The sequence below is a fragment of the Eschrichtius robustus genome, chromosome 1, assembly GCF_028021215.1.
Source record: "Eschrichtius robustus isolate mEscRob2 chromosome 1, mEscRob2.pri, whole genome shotgun sequence".
NCBI classification, from domain to species: domain Eukaryota; kingdom Metazoa; phylum Chordata; class Mammalia; order Artiodactyla; family Eschrichtiidae; genus Eschrichtius; species Eschrichtius robustus.
Genome location: NC_090824.1, coordinates 161571181 through 161587489, shown reverse-complemented (window position 1 = coordinate 161587489; position 16309 = coordinate 161571181). Strand labels below are relative to the sequence as shown.

Here is a 16309-nt window from a genome sequence, read left to right as displayed (position 1 = left end):
GAAAGTTACTCAAGGGGCCAGGGAAGGTGGAGTGTCTGGGGGTGGCAGGAGAGGCTTTACAGAGGAAGTGGCACAAGTTGAGACTTGGAGAGGAGGGGGAGGAATTTTCTAGGTGTATAGTGTTATGGGTGCGAGTGTTATTCTGGAGGCTGGAGTGAATGGTGAGGGAGACCATGACAGGAGGTGATGCAGGAGAAGAAGGTGGAGGCCACTTACTGAGGGGCCTGGCCTGCCTTAGTAATGAGTTTGGATTTTGGAGCAGGCTGCCAGGTTGTAAGAAACAGAAATCGATGTTTGCTGATTTCATCGGAAAATTGATTTATTTGGAGAATATATGGTAACTTGAGGAAGTACTAAGGGTCTAGGCAGTGAGAACACCTGCTTTGTCAGAGTGCTGCTGATGGGATAAATGAGCAATATTTTGCAGGCTTGAATGAATCCACAGTGTTCAAACCTCTTGGATACAGGGACCAATTGGTGTAGCTTGAGAAGGCCAGAAACTCTTGATTCTTGATAATACCCATCAGGTCTGCGTACTGTAGAGGAGTAGATCGCAAAGAAATGATGAAGTGTTAGTTCTAAAAGAAAAAAAAATTAAAATTATCCAAGTCTAGTGGATAGTTGTGTAACAACTATCCACTAGACTTGACTTTGAAAGATATTTTGAGCAGAAGAATAACAAGTTTTTGACTTTTAGGAAGACAAAGTGGAATAAGGAATGAAGGAAAGCAAGACTGTAAATAAGGTGCCAGTGGAAGAAAATTTAAATAAAATCCAGGAGAGTGATGATGAGGTCATGAGCAGTGAAGATGAGAGTAACTCCAAAGACCTCCTGCAGTTACTGAGAGTAACTGCAGGAGGTATTTGGAGAATGATTGGATATGGGGAGTGAAAGAGAGACAGAGGAGCTAAGGAAAGCCCTGGATTCTGGCTTAAGTGACTGGATGGGTGTATCAAGTCATGAAACCAAGAGAGAAGTACATGAGGAAGGTAAAATGGGGATTATGATTCTAGGTAGAATTGTGTGACTTGCTGAGTTTGAAGTGCCTGTGGATAGTCCAACTGGACAGGTTAGGAGTTTAAGAAAGAGGCTAGTGAGTCATTCCCTAAGGGGGTAATTGAAGTTATGGACATAAGTATAAATTCCCAGGGAGACTAGGCAGAGTGAGAAGCAGAGATGGCGGAGAAGAAAGTATGGAGGAAACAGTGATATTTAAGTGGCAGGCAGAAGAGGAATCTGCAGAGAAGTAGGCAGTGAGCTGGAAAGAATCAGGAGAGGTTCATGTCATAAAAAAAATAATAGAGAAGGGAGTGCCAGGAGGGTGTGGTCAACATGGTTAAATGCTGCAGAGATAAGCAGAGATCTCATGAGATGAGCACTGAAAAGGGTTCTTTGGATTTGACCATTTGAAGATCATTGAGAGCCTTGCTTAGAGCTTTTTCATGAAGTTCTCAGGACAGAAGCCAGTGTATTGGAGAGGGAGAAGGAGAAGGGAAGACAGTAAATATATGCTTCTCCTGGGGTAGCTACTGGCTGTAAGGGGAAGGAGAGCTATGGTCATAGCTCGAGAGGAACCAAGGGTCAAGGGAACCTAGATGATGAATTTGCAGAAGGCCATCTACTATTGCTTGACTTCAACCCAATGGAATATCCAAATACTGACTCAAGGTCCAAAGGGGAAAAATATTTTTTAATGCCCCCAACATGATAAAACATGAATCATGAGGATAGTGGATGAAATCGGTTAGTAAATAGTGAATATCTTTATTTGTTATCAAATAGTGTGAACATTCAACTCTTTTTGGGTCAAAACAGGAAATAAAGAAGATGGTAAAGGTTGTTATTGTGGAGGAAGCTGCTGCTACCACCTCAGAGTTATCCTTGTTTTCTTCATCAACCCAATTCTGAGAGAAGTACATTAATGTTTCCAACTGTTATCACTGCTTTATGTATATCTCCTCATTATTCTTTCAGTTCTTATTTTATCCACACTGTGCAATATAGCAGCCAGTAGATATGTGTGGCTATTTAAATTTTTAACTAATTAAAATCAAATGGAATTAAAAATTCAACCCCTCAGTCTCACCAGCAACATTTCAAGCACTCTATACCCACATGTTGTTAGCAGCTACTGTATTGGACAGGGCAGGTACAGAACATTTCTATAATTGCAGAAATTTCTACTGGACTGCCCTGCTGCATATATTCTAAGACTATATTGTTAGATGCATATATGTTTGTGTTTGTTACATTGTCTTGATTGATGTTCATTTTGTCAATTCATAAAATACCTCCTAGTTCCTTATGATGTTTGTTATCTAAAATTCTATTTGTCAGAATTTAAATTTGTAACCCAGGCTTTAGTTGATTTACATTTACCCAAAGTATCTTTCTCCACATTATTTCATTCTCTGCCACACCTGAAAATTACACAATCAACACAAACGTTTCAGGCTTTTGGCTACTCAAAGTGATAAGGGAATCACAGAAAAGGAGATTTTTGACACAAAATTGAGCCTACCAACTTTGTTGAAAGAGTCCACTACAAAATTCATGCTCGTTGATTCAAGTCAGTTTCATTTTCGTTTTTATTCAGCAACTTCTTTTCTGCTTTTGTTGATTTCTTACTGAATTTCCCCAGGGGAATACTGAGACAATTACTGTTTCCTTAAATTCCATCAGTCCCTCTTGTAGGCTGAAAAATATTCCCCGGAGAGATTTCCATGTCAAATTCTTGTACCCTGTGAATGTTACTTTATTTGGGAAAAAGACCTTTGCGGATCTAATTAAGTTAAAGGTCTTGAGATAAGAAGCTAATCCTGGATTTCTGGGTGGGCCCTAAATTCGATCATAAGTATTCTTATCAAAGAGAGGCAGGACTTCCCTGGTGGTCCAGTGGTTAAGAATCCATGCTTCCACTGCAGGGGGCACAGGTTCAATCCCTGGTCAGGAACAAAGATCCCACATGCGGAGCAGTGCAGCCAATAAATAAATAAATAAAACAAAGAGAGGCAGATGGAGGTTATAGACCAACACACACAAAGAAAGCTGTGCAGAGGCAGAGACGGGAGTGACGCTGCCAGAAGTCCTGGAACACCGTGGGATGCCAGCAGTGACCCTCAGCTAGAAGAGCAAGGAATAGATTCTTCCCCAGGGCCTCCAGAGGAGCGTGGCCCAGCTGACAGCAGGAGTTCAGATATCTGGCCTCCTGAACGGTGAGAGAATAACTTTCTGTCATTTTAAGCCATCAAGGTTATGGTAACTTGTTTCAGCAGCCTTAGGAGACTAATATATTCCCATAGCTCCTATATCTTCAGCTGAAAACCAGAACTACAGCTCTATTTCCTGCAATGGGATTTGTAATTTCTCAACTTCTCCCAACTATAGTTCAAAATATCTCTGTTTCTCCACCTTTTCTAACCCTTCTTCTTTTGGTGTAGTCATAACTGTCTTTCCTTCTGTCCACGGTTAACTTCTGTATTTATGCTCTATCCCATCTCCTAAACTCCACAACCCTGGACCTTCAGTTACCCTCTCTGAATAGCATCACTTTGTTGTTGCTGTTTAAAAATAATTGTAGAATATTTTAGGTATTGAGAGGCATATAAATAATATAACAAACACTTGTGCACCTATCACCTAAAACAATTAATAATACAGTTGAAGCTCCCTGTGTTTCTCTTTCCAGTCCAATTTACCTATCTCTGCCATTGCATTTTATTTAAGTTCTTCTAAAAATAATACCCAAACCATTTTTTTGAAGTAAGTAACATACCAAGGCTTACAATAGAAAACCAACGCTCCCCTGGCCAAATCCCCCCATCCTCAACAACTGCTACCCAAAGGTAAGCATTTTCAACTCACTTAATTCTCTTTTATGATAGTTACCTCTATATTTCAATATAGCATGCTTATACTGTTGTTTATTTCTTTTCCTATTTGGAATATTATTTCCTGACTCCTTCCTATGAAATGTAAAGGTAAGAGGTATGCACACCTTTTCTCTATCTTTTTTTTTTTAAGATTTTTTTTGATGTGGACATTTATAAAGTCTTCATTGAATTTGTTACAATATTGCTTCTGTTTTATGTTTTGGTTTTTTTGGCCGGGAGGTATGTGGGATCTTAGCTCCCAGACCAGGGATCGAACCCACACCCCCTGCATTGGAAGGCAAAGTCTTAATCACTGGACCACCAGGGGAGTCCCCCCCTTTCTCTATCTTCTCAAAATAGTTATATCATGATTTTGCAGGGTTAAATCCATGCTCAATGTTTATATTTGTATGACTACAGAAATATTGACAAAAGGGTGTATTTCTACTATTCTTGTGCATTCTTTGTTTCTTAGCATTAATAATCATCTCATATTTTATTTTGCTTAGTTTTCTATGTGCCTGAAATTGACTAACCAATAGAACTACAGATCTCCTTTCGGTGTGGTTCCCTTTTTCATTTAGAGATATCCAGGTCTCCCTGGAATCCTGCTGCAGTCTGAGTTGTCTCTTCTCTGGACTCAATATACACTGTCACCTGGAGACATCCCTTCCCCATCCTCCCCGGAGCATCCTTTGCCTGTCATACTGGTTCTTCTCTTTTTTTGGTTTCCTCCTGCATTTGGGTGGACCACATCCTCCAATAGCTTTTTTAACAAGAAATATGGCAGATAAGTTTTTGACAGTGTAGAATTTTTACACAATCTTTATTTTGTCTTCATATTGGACCTGTAGTTTGGTTAGTTATGGCATTTTAGCAGGTAAATAATTTTCCTTCAGAATTTTGAGACATTACATCATTGTCTTCAAGCTTCCAGCCTTAAGAAGTCTGATGTCTTTCTGACTCCTGGTCTTCAATGTGTACCTTATTACACTGCTTTGGCTGTCTAGGGTATTCTCTTTACACCCAGTGATTTAATTTCCACAGCGATGTGTCTTCCAGTCGGTCTTACTTGAGACCTCTTCCCAAGCATGCAGTGAGTCTTAGGAAACTCATACCCTTCAACTCTGAGAAATTTTCCTCTGTTTTCTTTCTTCTCTCTAGAAATCCTAATTGTTAGATATGAAATTCCTAGAGCGTCTAATTTTCTTATCTGTTCTGTCTTATTTTCTACCTCTAAACATCTCAGTCTATTTTCTGAAAGATGGACTAAACTTCGTCTCCCAATATTTTTATCGAATTTAAAATTTGTGCGATGGTATTTTTAATGGTGAGGAGCTCGTTTTGTTCTTTAAATATTCCATTTAAAATAACGTTATTATTCACAGTAGAACATTCCAAGTAGTGAGAGCTGCATTTGCAAAGGCTCTGAGATGACAAAGAGGAATTGGAAGAAGTTCTCAGCGGCTGGAGGGAGGGAGGGAGGTGATGAGTCTGGAGAGGTAGAAAGGGGTCTGAGCTTGCAGCGCTTTGGAGGTGACGTTTCGGCGTTTGTGTTTCATCCTAAGGGAGCAGAGAGAAGCCTTCGAAGGTCTCTTAGTTTGAGTTTACTCCAAGCAGAAATTGAGGGAAAGAATGGAGATAGAGGCATCAGCTGGAGGCTTATGGCAGGCGTCCAGGTGAGAGGGATGGATGGATCTGGACCAGGTGGCGGCTCTAGAGAGGAAGAAGAGTGGGTGGATTCACAAGTGTGTTGTGAAGAGCATCTGTGAAAGTGGTGCCATTGACTGAGATGGAAGGTGAGGAAGGATCAGTGTGTGTTGTCAGGGGCAGGGCGATTCAAGAGATGGGATTGGACATGGTGAGTGTGAGGTGTCCTGAGACATCCAGGGGGAGAGACCAGGAGGCAGTTGGATATGACTCTGGATCTCAACAGAGATCAGCTCTGGAAGCACAAATAGGGGAACTGTCATCATACTCACTTCATTCAGTATCTTCTTAAATGTCACATCAGTAGAGCAGCCTGCCCTGTCCACCCACATAAATAGCCGCCTTGCCCACCCTCCACACTCCAATAACCCTCTCTTCACCTGTTTTCCCTTTTTCATGGCATTTATCACACAGAGACCTGATATAATATATATGGTTTGCATATTCTCCATCTCCTGTACTAGAGTGTAAGCTCCATGAGGGCAGAGCTATTGGTTCTGTTCTGCTCTCTGTCCAGTGCCTAGAACAGTGCCTGGCACACACTCGGTGCACAATAATATTTGTCGACTGAGTGGACTCTTAAAGCTACTGGACTGGACGAGGACAAGAAGGCACACAAAGAAGAGGTGGCCTGGGCCCAAGTCCTGAGGACCTGAGACACTCAGACGATGGGAGAGGAGGAGGAGGAGGGGGAGAAAGACAGAGGAGAGGCTGAGCAGCAGGAGGAAAATCACTCCAGAGAAGGGTTTCCTGACTCAGGTGAATGATGCTGAGAGGTCTAGTGATGAGAAGGGAAGTACATCTTGAGTTGCCAGCATGGTGCTCACTGGTGACCTGGTGAGGACGGTTTCCATGGAGAGGTGGGAACAGAAGTCAGAGCCGGGCTTAGAGCAAATGGGAGGAGGGGAAATGGAGAGAGGGGCGTGTAGATCGTGTTCAGGATGCTTGTGGAGAAAGGGTGCAAAGGACAATAGCTGGGAGGATGTAGAATCGAGGGTTTGCTTTTGTTTTGTTTTAAACTAGGAGAAGCTACAACATGCACTGCACATAGCAGATGCCAATAAATATTGGTTAAATTCCCTTTTCCAGTGTCTGGGGCTGAAAGCCAGGCTCCCTGAGTGCTGACCCTCACTCACCCATTGTCCTGGGATACTTTCCTCTCCAAGCCAGGGATGGGACTTGTGCTGCTACAGAAGGAGATTGGATTTGTCAGTTCCCCTCCACGGTGAGGAATTCCCAAGCATCTTCTCCCCTAATGTGATTCCAGGCCCAGACGTAACACTTAATCTCTGTATGACTTTGGTCAGGTTACTCAACCTCCCTGTACCTCAGCTTCCTCGTCATAAATGAGCAGAATAATAGCATCTTCTATACGTGAGATCATACGTGTGAAACACCTAGAACTGTGCCTGGTGTCGAGCGAGCCCTTGAAAAATGTCGGCCACTGTGTTACTTGGTCTTCATGCTGTGCTGGGCTGTGTGATGTGTGCTCACTGAGGGAAGGAGAGGAGCTCTGTCAGGTGGGGCAGCTTAAGGAGGAAAGGATGTTTAGGTCAGACACGAGACCTCTTATTCCAGTGCCGGGTAAGAATGGATTCTTCCCTCCGTCCTTCCTCCCTTCCATCACTCCATCCACCTCCTCACTCCCTGGCAGAGCACCAGGGCCTGTGGCAAGTTCTGGGAATAATGAGATGAGTGGTGGAGTAGCCCTGACCCCAAGGATCTCACAGGAGAGTGAGGAGGAGAGAGGGAAACCCAGGCAGCACGACCCCAGGTGTGTGGGGACCCAGGTAGGTCAGGAGTCTAGAGGGGCAGCAGGAGCAGCTGTTTTATTAGGATCAGTGGTGATGCTGCTGTTTATGGGCCCCCACCACCCCCAGCCCCGGGCTGGACACCCTGCCTATGGGATCTCAGTCCCCTTCTCAGCCCCTTTGATGGCCGGGGACCCTGAGCCCACAGAGGGAGACACTCAAGCCAGGTCGGCTGACTGAAGCTGGGGTCTCTCTAGAGCATCAACCCATGTGCTTCCCACGTGACTGTGCTTCCCTCCACTGAGAAGCTGGCTGGGCAGGAGGCAGGGAGCCCGGGAGAGGGGCCGGGGCCACAGCACACGCTGCCCTCTGGGGACTGACCCTCACCTTGGGGGCCCACCTGGGAGGTAGGGGGACCTCCCCAGCTTTTCTCTCCCCTGGGGGCATCCAAACCCCAGAGCCAGAAGCAGGAGGTCTGGTTAGAGATTTCCTTTGGGAAAACTTTTCCTCTGGGAATCCTGGTGCCTCTCCTTTCAGGGAAGCCTGAAGCCCTGGAAGGAACCTTGGGCTGGGAGCCAGGGAGCCTGGGGTCACCTTCCAGGCCAGGCTGTACCACGGCCCCCGGCCCCCTCTGAGCCTCAGCTCAGTGGCTGAGCGAGGGCATCTAGAGGGTCCTTGGAGCAGCCGCCTAACCATGTTAAAGACCCAGCGCCTCACACCTCCTGCCAGAGTGCCCCTCCCGCTGGTTCTGACTGCAAGGCAGCCTGGGGGCGAGATGGCCCAAGGGCTCCACCTGGTGGCCACGCACAGCCAAACACACAGCCTCACCCAGCAGCTTCCAGTGTTCATTCATTGATCTTAAGAGCAGAGGTCCTGACCCTAAAACAGGGGCTACAGGGCAGGAGAAAACCCAGAGAGATCACGGTGCACCTCCCCTGCCCTTCCCAGACCAGGCTTTCAGAGTCAGTGGTGCAAATGGAAGGTACCGCCATTGTAAATCTGTCTGAGTGTGAAGCACTGGAGTTTGGGGTCGGACGGGCCTGGACTTTAATCCCTGGGGTTCTTAACCTCACCTGGAGTCCCTCACCCATGCAGTGGGCTATTTAGGGCACATCCTGCAGGACTGTGGCCCTCTGTCTGCATGAGCAGGCAGCCACGGGAGATGGCAGGGTCGAGGCTGGATCCGTGACAGGTGTCCACCTGGCGGTGCTCAGCCCTTAGGCCAGTGGCTCATCCATGGCTGCGCATCACAGTCACCTGCCGCTTGGGCAGTGCTTCTCAAAGCATGGTCCCCGGACCAGCAGCAGAACATCAACAGGGAACTTGTTGGGAATGCAGATTCCTGGGTTCCACCCCAGACCTTCTGAATCAGAAACTCTGGGATGGGGCCCAGCAGCCTCCAGGTGATGCTGGTGCCCGGTCCAGTGCGAAAACATGGTGCTTAGGTACTGGGGGGCGCTGAAAAAGCTCCTCTGGTGATTCAGATGTCTTAGGATTCAAAATCACCTGTGAAGGTCAAAATACTAACAGGTGCCTGCCTCACCCCCACTCCCCCACCCTAACCTCCACCCCTAGGGAGCCTGGTTCAGTGGAGCTGAAGCAGGACCCAGTCAGGGATTAAAATAACAACTCTGCAGCCGATTCTACTGCACAGTCACTGCTCTGGTTTGGATCCTTCTCTCCATACCCTACTCATGCCCTTCCTTTAGAGGGCCAGGCCCTGCAGCAGAGGGCAGCAGTTCTCCTAGAACGCCAGGTTGTGTGCAGGATAGTCACCAGTTATCGAATTTGGTGGCTGCTTGAGCTATGACAGGCATGATCCTGGACACTTTGTTACAGCCTCTCACAAGAACCCTATGAATTGTTAGAAGTTCCTGCTTTACAGATGGAGAAACTGAGGCACAGAGAGGTTAAGTAATTGGCCCTAGGTCACACAGCTACTAAATGGCAGAACCCAAATTTCAACCTAGTTCCCACAGACTCCAGAGTCCACCACCTTTGCTTCCTTATTTTACAAATGAGAAGACGGATGACTTGCTGAAGGTCACCAGGGGTGGCACCCATCACTCCTCCTGTACCTTTGCCTGGAAGCTCACCAGTGCCCTGGAACCAATTTCAAGATGGGATGACTGGACCTCTGAGTGGGTGTCACCCCCAGAAAATAATGCCACGCTCCCAGGAATAAATGCAACTGGAAAAGGGAGGTGGAGGCAGGGTTGTTGTTGGGGTTTTTTTAAATTTTTTATTTATTTTATTTATTTATTTTTGGCTGCATTGGGTCTTCATTGCTGTGCACAGGCTTTCTCTAGTTGTGGCGAGGGGGGCTTCTCTTTGTTGAGGTGTGCGGGCTTCTCATTGCAGTGGCTCCTCTTGTTGCGGAGCATGGGCTCTAGGCGTGGGGGCTTCAGTAGTTGTGGCACGTGGGCTCAGTAGTTGTGGCTCGTGGGCTCTAGAACGCAGGCTCAGTAGTTGTAGTGCACGGGTCTGCGGCATGTGGGATTTTCCCAGACCAGGGCTCGAACCCGTGTCCCCTGCATCAGCAGGCAGATTCTCAACCACTGCGCCACCAGGGAAGCCCCGAAGCAGGGGTATTAATTAAGTCACAGGAACTTCTTCCTGGACCCACAGGATTCAAGATGTTAAGCAAATTGACACTTGTCCCTGTCCTGGCTCAAGTGTTCGTTGTCCTCTCAGTGCTGGGTGGTGTCCACAGACACCTGGCTCAGAGAGAAGAAAGAAAAAGACAAGAGGAGAATCCGAGGGAGTAGAGAAAATATACAGCCATTTTATTGCTAAAAATGTATTTTCCAAAAGCAAGGGCATTTTTGTTTTGAAGAGACGAAGGTCTGTAGTCCTTGCGGAGGGTGCTGAATACCACCAGGCGGGCAGCCCTCATAGTCCTCGAATTCTCCTGGAGATTCGGTAGAGCTCCATTGTTGCCCTGGCGTCTTCCACCGAGTTGTGTCCCAACACACTGTCCTGCAGACACAGGTACAGAGTGGGGACTTGGGGTGCGGCTGAATCCAGGCACCCATGTGACCTGGGCCTTCCCTGCTCGCACCCTGACTTACAGGGCTCAAGTGGGTCAGTGGGTGAGTCTTCCCAGGCCTCTGACGCCCTGGACTCAGCAGGGGCCTGGAGCAGGCCTGGCTTCACCCATTAGCACTAGACCCAGGCATGGCCAGGCACAGAATCCAGCATCCTGAGGGCCAGGCCGTGCCCTCCAGGTGCTTACGATCCGCTGGGTATGGGCCGGGCACTGCAGACTTGGCCTCAGACCCAGAGGGGCTGAAGCATTTCTCACAGGGAGCCCCAGGGCACCGAGGAATGTGGACACAGATGTCTCTAAGGGGCTCCTTGCTCAGCACGTGGAGAACAGGGCTCTTCAGTGAATCCACGTGCTGACACTCTGTCCTCGGTCCCTGGTGCCACAAGCCCAACAGAGGGGCCCAACCTCAGGCCCATCCCCTGTCTCCTACACATTCCTGCTCCCCAGCCAAGCCACCCCCAACTCCTCAGGCTGGGGCTCGGGCTCTCCCCTCCCCGGCGCCCCCTCTCTTGCCTCCTCCACTAAGACGGCCCCGTCACACTCCACTCAGACCTGGTGTCCTGCCTGCCCCCCGTCCTCTGTCCCTGCTCCAGGACACCTGCCCTCCCCTCTGTGGACACGCCCCACAGATGTGCTGATGCTCAGGTCTCGGGCCACCCTCCGTTCAACCACGAGTTTCTCAAGGATGGGCCGGGCCTTGCTCACCCGGGTGCTCAGCCTCTGGTCCAGCCTGGCCCAGAGCAGGTGCTTCATAAACATCGGCGGAGCTGGAAGGGCCCACGTGTGGCCGCAGCTCCTAGTGTCCACCCCGCCTCCCTGGGCCCTTCCACCCCGGTGTGCCCCCAGCCCCCAGCACACACCTGCCTGCCGGCTCCTGGAGACTGCTTTGCCTGGGGGTTTGAGCTCAGGGTCCCTCTCTCACTTTTTGGAATCCCCCTCATCGGATATCTGCCGCTTTCCTATCTGGGGGGCAATTCCAGAGGCTTCTGCCTGGGGCTCTGGGCGGGCCTGCTCTGTCTGTGGCTGCAAGTGCTGAGGAATTAGGGCCCCGGGAGGAGCATCAGTTCCTGCCGAAAGGGAGGTGTGTGTAAATAGTGCGGCTCCCTGGATACATCTGCGCTCTGTGCTCTACACCATTTCGCAGAGTTGGGCAGGGGGATTAAGCTTCAGTTACCCACAGGGAAACTGGCATGATTTTGAAAACACACAAAAACGCCTCGATTGGGTGCCTTCCCTTCCCTGCCGCTCATCCTCACTCTAGCAGGGCTTCCTGGGTCAGCTCCCAGATAAACGCCCTGCCCTCCTGGAGAAACCCCGCCCCTCTCACAGCACACAGCCTCTCAGGACTAAGGGGAGGCTGAGCATCTTTGGGGCCAAATATTTGCTCCGGAGCTATTGGGAGACTTTACAGTCCTAGCGGGAAGGACCAGGCCCCCAGAGCCGGCAGTCCGGCCCCGGCCTGGGAAGGGGGTGGTTCTCACCTGGATGCGCCGCCCAAGGAGGCGCTGGCTCAGCAGGCGGAGGGAGACGCGCCGGCAGTACAGCACGCCGGCCTCGCGCCAAAGAAGCTTGTCCGCGACCGTGTCGTAGATGGCGTAGTTGCCCATGTTCTCCTTCAGCGCCTTGAAGTCGTGCTTCAGGTCATGACCCACCACCAGCTTGCCTTTCAGGAGCTGCAGGATCTGGCCAGGAAGACACGCACCCTAAACGTCACCCAGGGTACTTCGGGTGGGTCTGGGGCAACTTGGTGACATCATGTGGGGGGGGGGGGGGTGCTGGCCTGAGCTGTGTGACTATGAGCAAAGTCCTCCTGGACTTGCTGTGTGACTATGAACAAATCACCATCCCTCTCTGGGCTTGGAACGTATATATCATCGATAAAATGAGGAGACTGGACCAGACCCCTTCACCCTCAACAGTTCAGTGCTGCCGGAAGGCCCATCCCAACTCCTTCCATGGTTTCTGTGTGATAGCAATGGCCATGGTCCCATGAGCCAGGCACTCGTTGTGCATCACATACATTATGTCGTTTAATCCTTTTAACAACCCTCCTGTGGCAGGCGGGTTGACCTCCCAGAGATGCCCACTCCCTAATCCCCAGGCCCTGTGAACATGTTACACGGCAAGGGAAAATTAAAGTTGCAGATGGACTTGAGGTTGCTAATCAAATGGCCTTAAAATAGGGAGAGTTTCTGGATGATCCGAGTGGGCCCAGCATAATCCCAAGGTCCTTATATGTGGAGGTCAGAGAGATCTGCCATGTGAACTTGCCAGGCTGCCTCTGGCTGTGGAGGTGGAGGAAGAGGCTGAGAGTTAGGAACAGGGGCAGCCATAGAAGCAGGAAAGGGCAAGGAAACAGATCCCCCTCCAAAGGCTCCAGAAATGAACACGGCCCTACTGACACCTTGATCTCAGCCCAGTGAGACCCACATCAGACTTCTGAACCACAGAAGTGTAAGACAATAAATTTTCGTTCTTTTAAACCACCAAGTCTACGGTTTTGTTATAGCAGCCATAGAAAAGCCATACAGCTATGAGGGAGGGTTGTGTTTAACTGAATTTTGCAGTTGAAAAAACTAAAGTGCTAAGAAGTGGAGTAATTTACTCAAGGTGACTCTGATGAATTTAAAATATTTGCAGATTCCTTGACACTCCTCACAGAAAAAATGGAGTCTAATTCCCTTCACCTTGAATATGGGCCGGGCTGTGTGACTTCTGATCTCTCTATGGGGCCAGTGTCCCGGGAGCCCTGAGTTACCCTGAAGCCACCATGCTGGGGAGACCACCCTGAGGTAGGGAGCTGTGCCCAAGGAGCCCCAGCACCAGGCACGGCACAGGTGGGTGAGCGAACCATCCTGTGATTCTAATCCCGGGCCTGCCGGGTGCCTCAGCCAACCAGCTGTCCCCTTCTGCCGAGCCCTGCCCAGACTGCAGATGCCTGAGCGACATAAATATTGACACTGTTTGGAGCACTACGTTTTGGGGTGACGTGCTAAGCGTCACTAGATAACTGGGACAAGTCACACGGCTAGTTCGTGGCAGGGCCAGCCCTCAAAGCCTGCTTATCACCACCACATTATGCTGAAAGACCTGCCTGCTCCAGGCCTCCGCCAGCCCAGCGGCCAAGCTGCAGAGGGCAACCCTCAGGGTGCCCCAGTCCTGTGCCCTGCACGTATGCCCAGGCCTCCATTCTCACCTCCTCTCCCACGGTGGCCCTATGGAGAGCCGCAATCACTGGCCACACAGGCGGGTCACCTTTCCTTCCCTCGGCTGCCACTGGGGAGGACGGAAGGGGGACCTTGGGGCGAGCTGTACCAGGCACCAGCTGAAGGGCAGCTCATGGCCATCTCAGGCCCAACTAGGACAGCTCTCCGGCAGCCTTCAATTCATCTCTTCCTCTGTGCCCCAGGAAGGAGCCCTCTGGATGGCTAACACCGTCCCGTGTCCTGCTTCTGCTTCCAGTGGCTTCCCCAGACATCCCATGGGGCGTTTGACTTGCTCCCCCTTGTGGCCACTCTGCAGAAAGAAGCTAAGGCTCCAAGAAGTGAGGTGACCTGTCCACGGTCACAGCACTGGAGGCAGAGTCGGTCCATCCACTGTCAACACATAATGTCACCAGCCTGCCCCACCGGTACCGTGGTTTTGTTGGGGTCCTCCTCCGGACAGACCCTCGCCCAACCTAGGGACCGGGGAAAGCACTCAAAGAATAAAGCTGGGCCACTCCTGAGGGACACCAGTTCTTGTCACACTTGGGCTGAGGAATCGCCTGGTGAATCTCACCAAAATCTGGATTCGGATGTGGGATTCTGCATTTCTAACAGGTGGTTCTGATGCCGCTGGTCTGTGGGTCACCCTGAGTAGTAAGGGCGCACGACCTCAGAGCAGCGGCTCGAGGGGAATCCTACGTGTGGAGGAAAGGGCTCGGGCAGCACGCAGGGGAGGGGTAGAGGCCCAGGGCCAGTGGCTGTGGCTGTGCTGGGCAGCTGTGGGTCACACGCCTTTCCTTGCTGACATCCTTTATGTTTCTGAACAATGGGGCCTGTTTTCCTGTCTATGAGCTGACTCAGGCCCAGTTCACACAAAGCTCTGAGGGGACTGTGCCACCCCAGAGTCAGCCACAGCAGCCGGTCCCAGGCGGAAGAGGGCCGAGTCATTGTGAGGTAGATTCCTGGGAAATTCATCACCTCCCGAGCCCCAGGGTCCCGGTGGTGGCGGGGGGAGAGGGGTACATTCAGGACCATGAGACTCATCATGAGACAAATAAAATAAGAGGTAGACAAGCAGAAGGAAGGAAGAAGTAGGGAAAGGAGGAGAACAGTCTGTTTAGCAGAGAGATGCCAACTCTTCAGGACAAAGGTGCTGGGCACCGGGCAGGGAAAGGCTGCTGGGACTCGCTATGTGGTCTCAGGGAGATCGAAGACGGTCTCTGGGCCTCAGTTTCCCCATTTGTAAGGTGAGGGCCTGGAGAGGTGAGTCTCCGTGGACTTTCTGTGGCAGGGCTGGGAGGGAAACCCAGGGTGGTGTGGAGGTGCCAGCTGGATGGGCCTCAGGGCTGTGTGACCTACTGGCTTCAGACCTGCCCTGAATCAGTGTCATGAGGCAGGTGTGCCAAACACAGGGGAGGGAGGCTCAAATTCCTGGAAAGAACTGGAGTGGTTGGGGGAAAGGGACATTCATCGATCTGTTCTCATTGCCTGGCACTGGGCCAGGTACTTTCCTCACCTCATCATGGGGCCTCTCAACAAGAATATTCTTAGTGTCATTTTATAGTGAAGGGGGTTGTGGATCAGAGAGGGTAAGAGGCTTGCACAGGTCACACAGCTGGTGAGTTGCTTGCTGAGATGCGCTGTCCAGATCTGCCTGACCCTGTCCCTATTATCACAGTTGTTGTTATTACTACCTACTGAGAACCTAGGGATTATATTAGCATTATTAATTTCAGGGTGGAAATTAATAATTTCTACTGCTGGGCCCATGACGGCACTCACTGAAGATTTCTTGAATCAGGAATATGGCCCCTGTGAGGCGGGGATTGTCATACCATCTTACCAACAGGGCAAGGGGGGTGCCAGTGGTGTGTACCCATGTCACACGCAGAGGAGTGACAGGCCCTGGTGTCTGCCTGAATTCTCTTTCCACTGTGTTTTCCCTCTAGTCCAAGTATTTCCCAGGCCTGATCAAAAAAATCACCCGAGACCCTTGTTAGAAATCCAGAGGGCAGGGCGCTACTCCAGACCTGCGGAATCAACATCGCCAGGGGAGGGGCATTAGCAAATGTTCCAGGGTATTCTTCCCATCTGCCAAGTTTGGCAATCCCGGCACCGATGCCTGTACAGCCCCTTAGAGCCCGCTGCTCCCATCATGCATCCATTCTTCCATCTGTCCGTTCATTCATTCCTGGCTGCCAGGAGACATGATTATAAGGGACTCTGAAGAATGTTGCCCTTGTGGAGGCCCAGGTCCCCTACTGTCACCTTCAGGAGTGGCCCTGGTCCCCCTCTTTCCTTCTGTCCCCTGCCAAGCTCTCTGGGTGCCCCTGCCACAAGCTTCTGTCTGCTTACCCGGGGTAAACCTGGATGACAAAGTCGTCCTCCTCCATCTGGCTGAGCCCCAGAGAGACCTGCCAGGTGGCGGGGCCCTGACAGGGCACTTCAACCCAGGCAAGGGCTACACCGCTTGGTACAGCTGAAACCAGTCCCTGTTCACAAGCTACTGTGGCTTCCTTTCTGTTTCCCACCTAAACCACGATGCCACACAAGATTTAGTTTCTTTATTTGCAAACTAAGAGTGTCATTATCATTCCCCAATCCCCGTCATGGGGTGGATGCTTCTCAGTATACCAGGTTAACATTAGAAGAGCATTTACTTACAAAAATGAGTTACAGTCTATGGACAATTACCGTTAGATTAAAAAATGAATTAAAAG

The 16309-nt window shown here is 50.0% G+C and overlaps 2 protein-coding genes across 3 annotated transcripts in view; both read right to left on the bottom strand.

Annotated features, from left to right (window-relative positions):
• Positions 1–10099: 10099 nt before the first annotated feature.
• ISG20 (interferon stimulated exonuclease gene 20) overlaps positions 10100–16309 on the bottom strand; it is a 19570-nt gene continuing 13360 nt past the window's right edge. For both annotated transcript variants that reach the window (XM_068557403.1, XM_068557413.1), the window contains exons 3-4: positions 11865–12065; positions 10100–10313 (exon numbers count right to left, since the gene is read on the bottom strand). In XM_068557403.1, the coding sequence (XP_068413504.1) occupies positions 10227–10313; positions 11865–12065 (288 nt within the window). In that variant the 3' untranslated portion in view covers positions 10100–10226. The remainder of the gene's footprint in view (positions 10314–11864; positions 12066–16309) is intronic.
• Positions 11985–16309, bottom strand: part of AEN (apoptosis enhancing nuclease) — a 26889-nt gene continuing 22564 nt past the window's right edge. Inside the window, exon 5 of the mRNA XM_068557389.1 lies at positions 11985–12065. Within this exon, the coding sequence (XP_068413490.1) occupies positions 12050–12065 (16 nt within the window). The 3' untranslated portion in view covers positions 11985–12049. The remainder of the gene's footprint in view (positions 12066–16309) is intronic.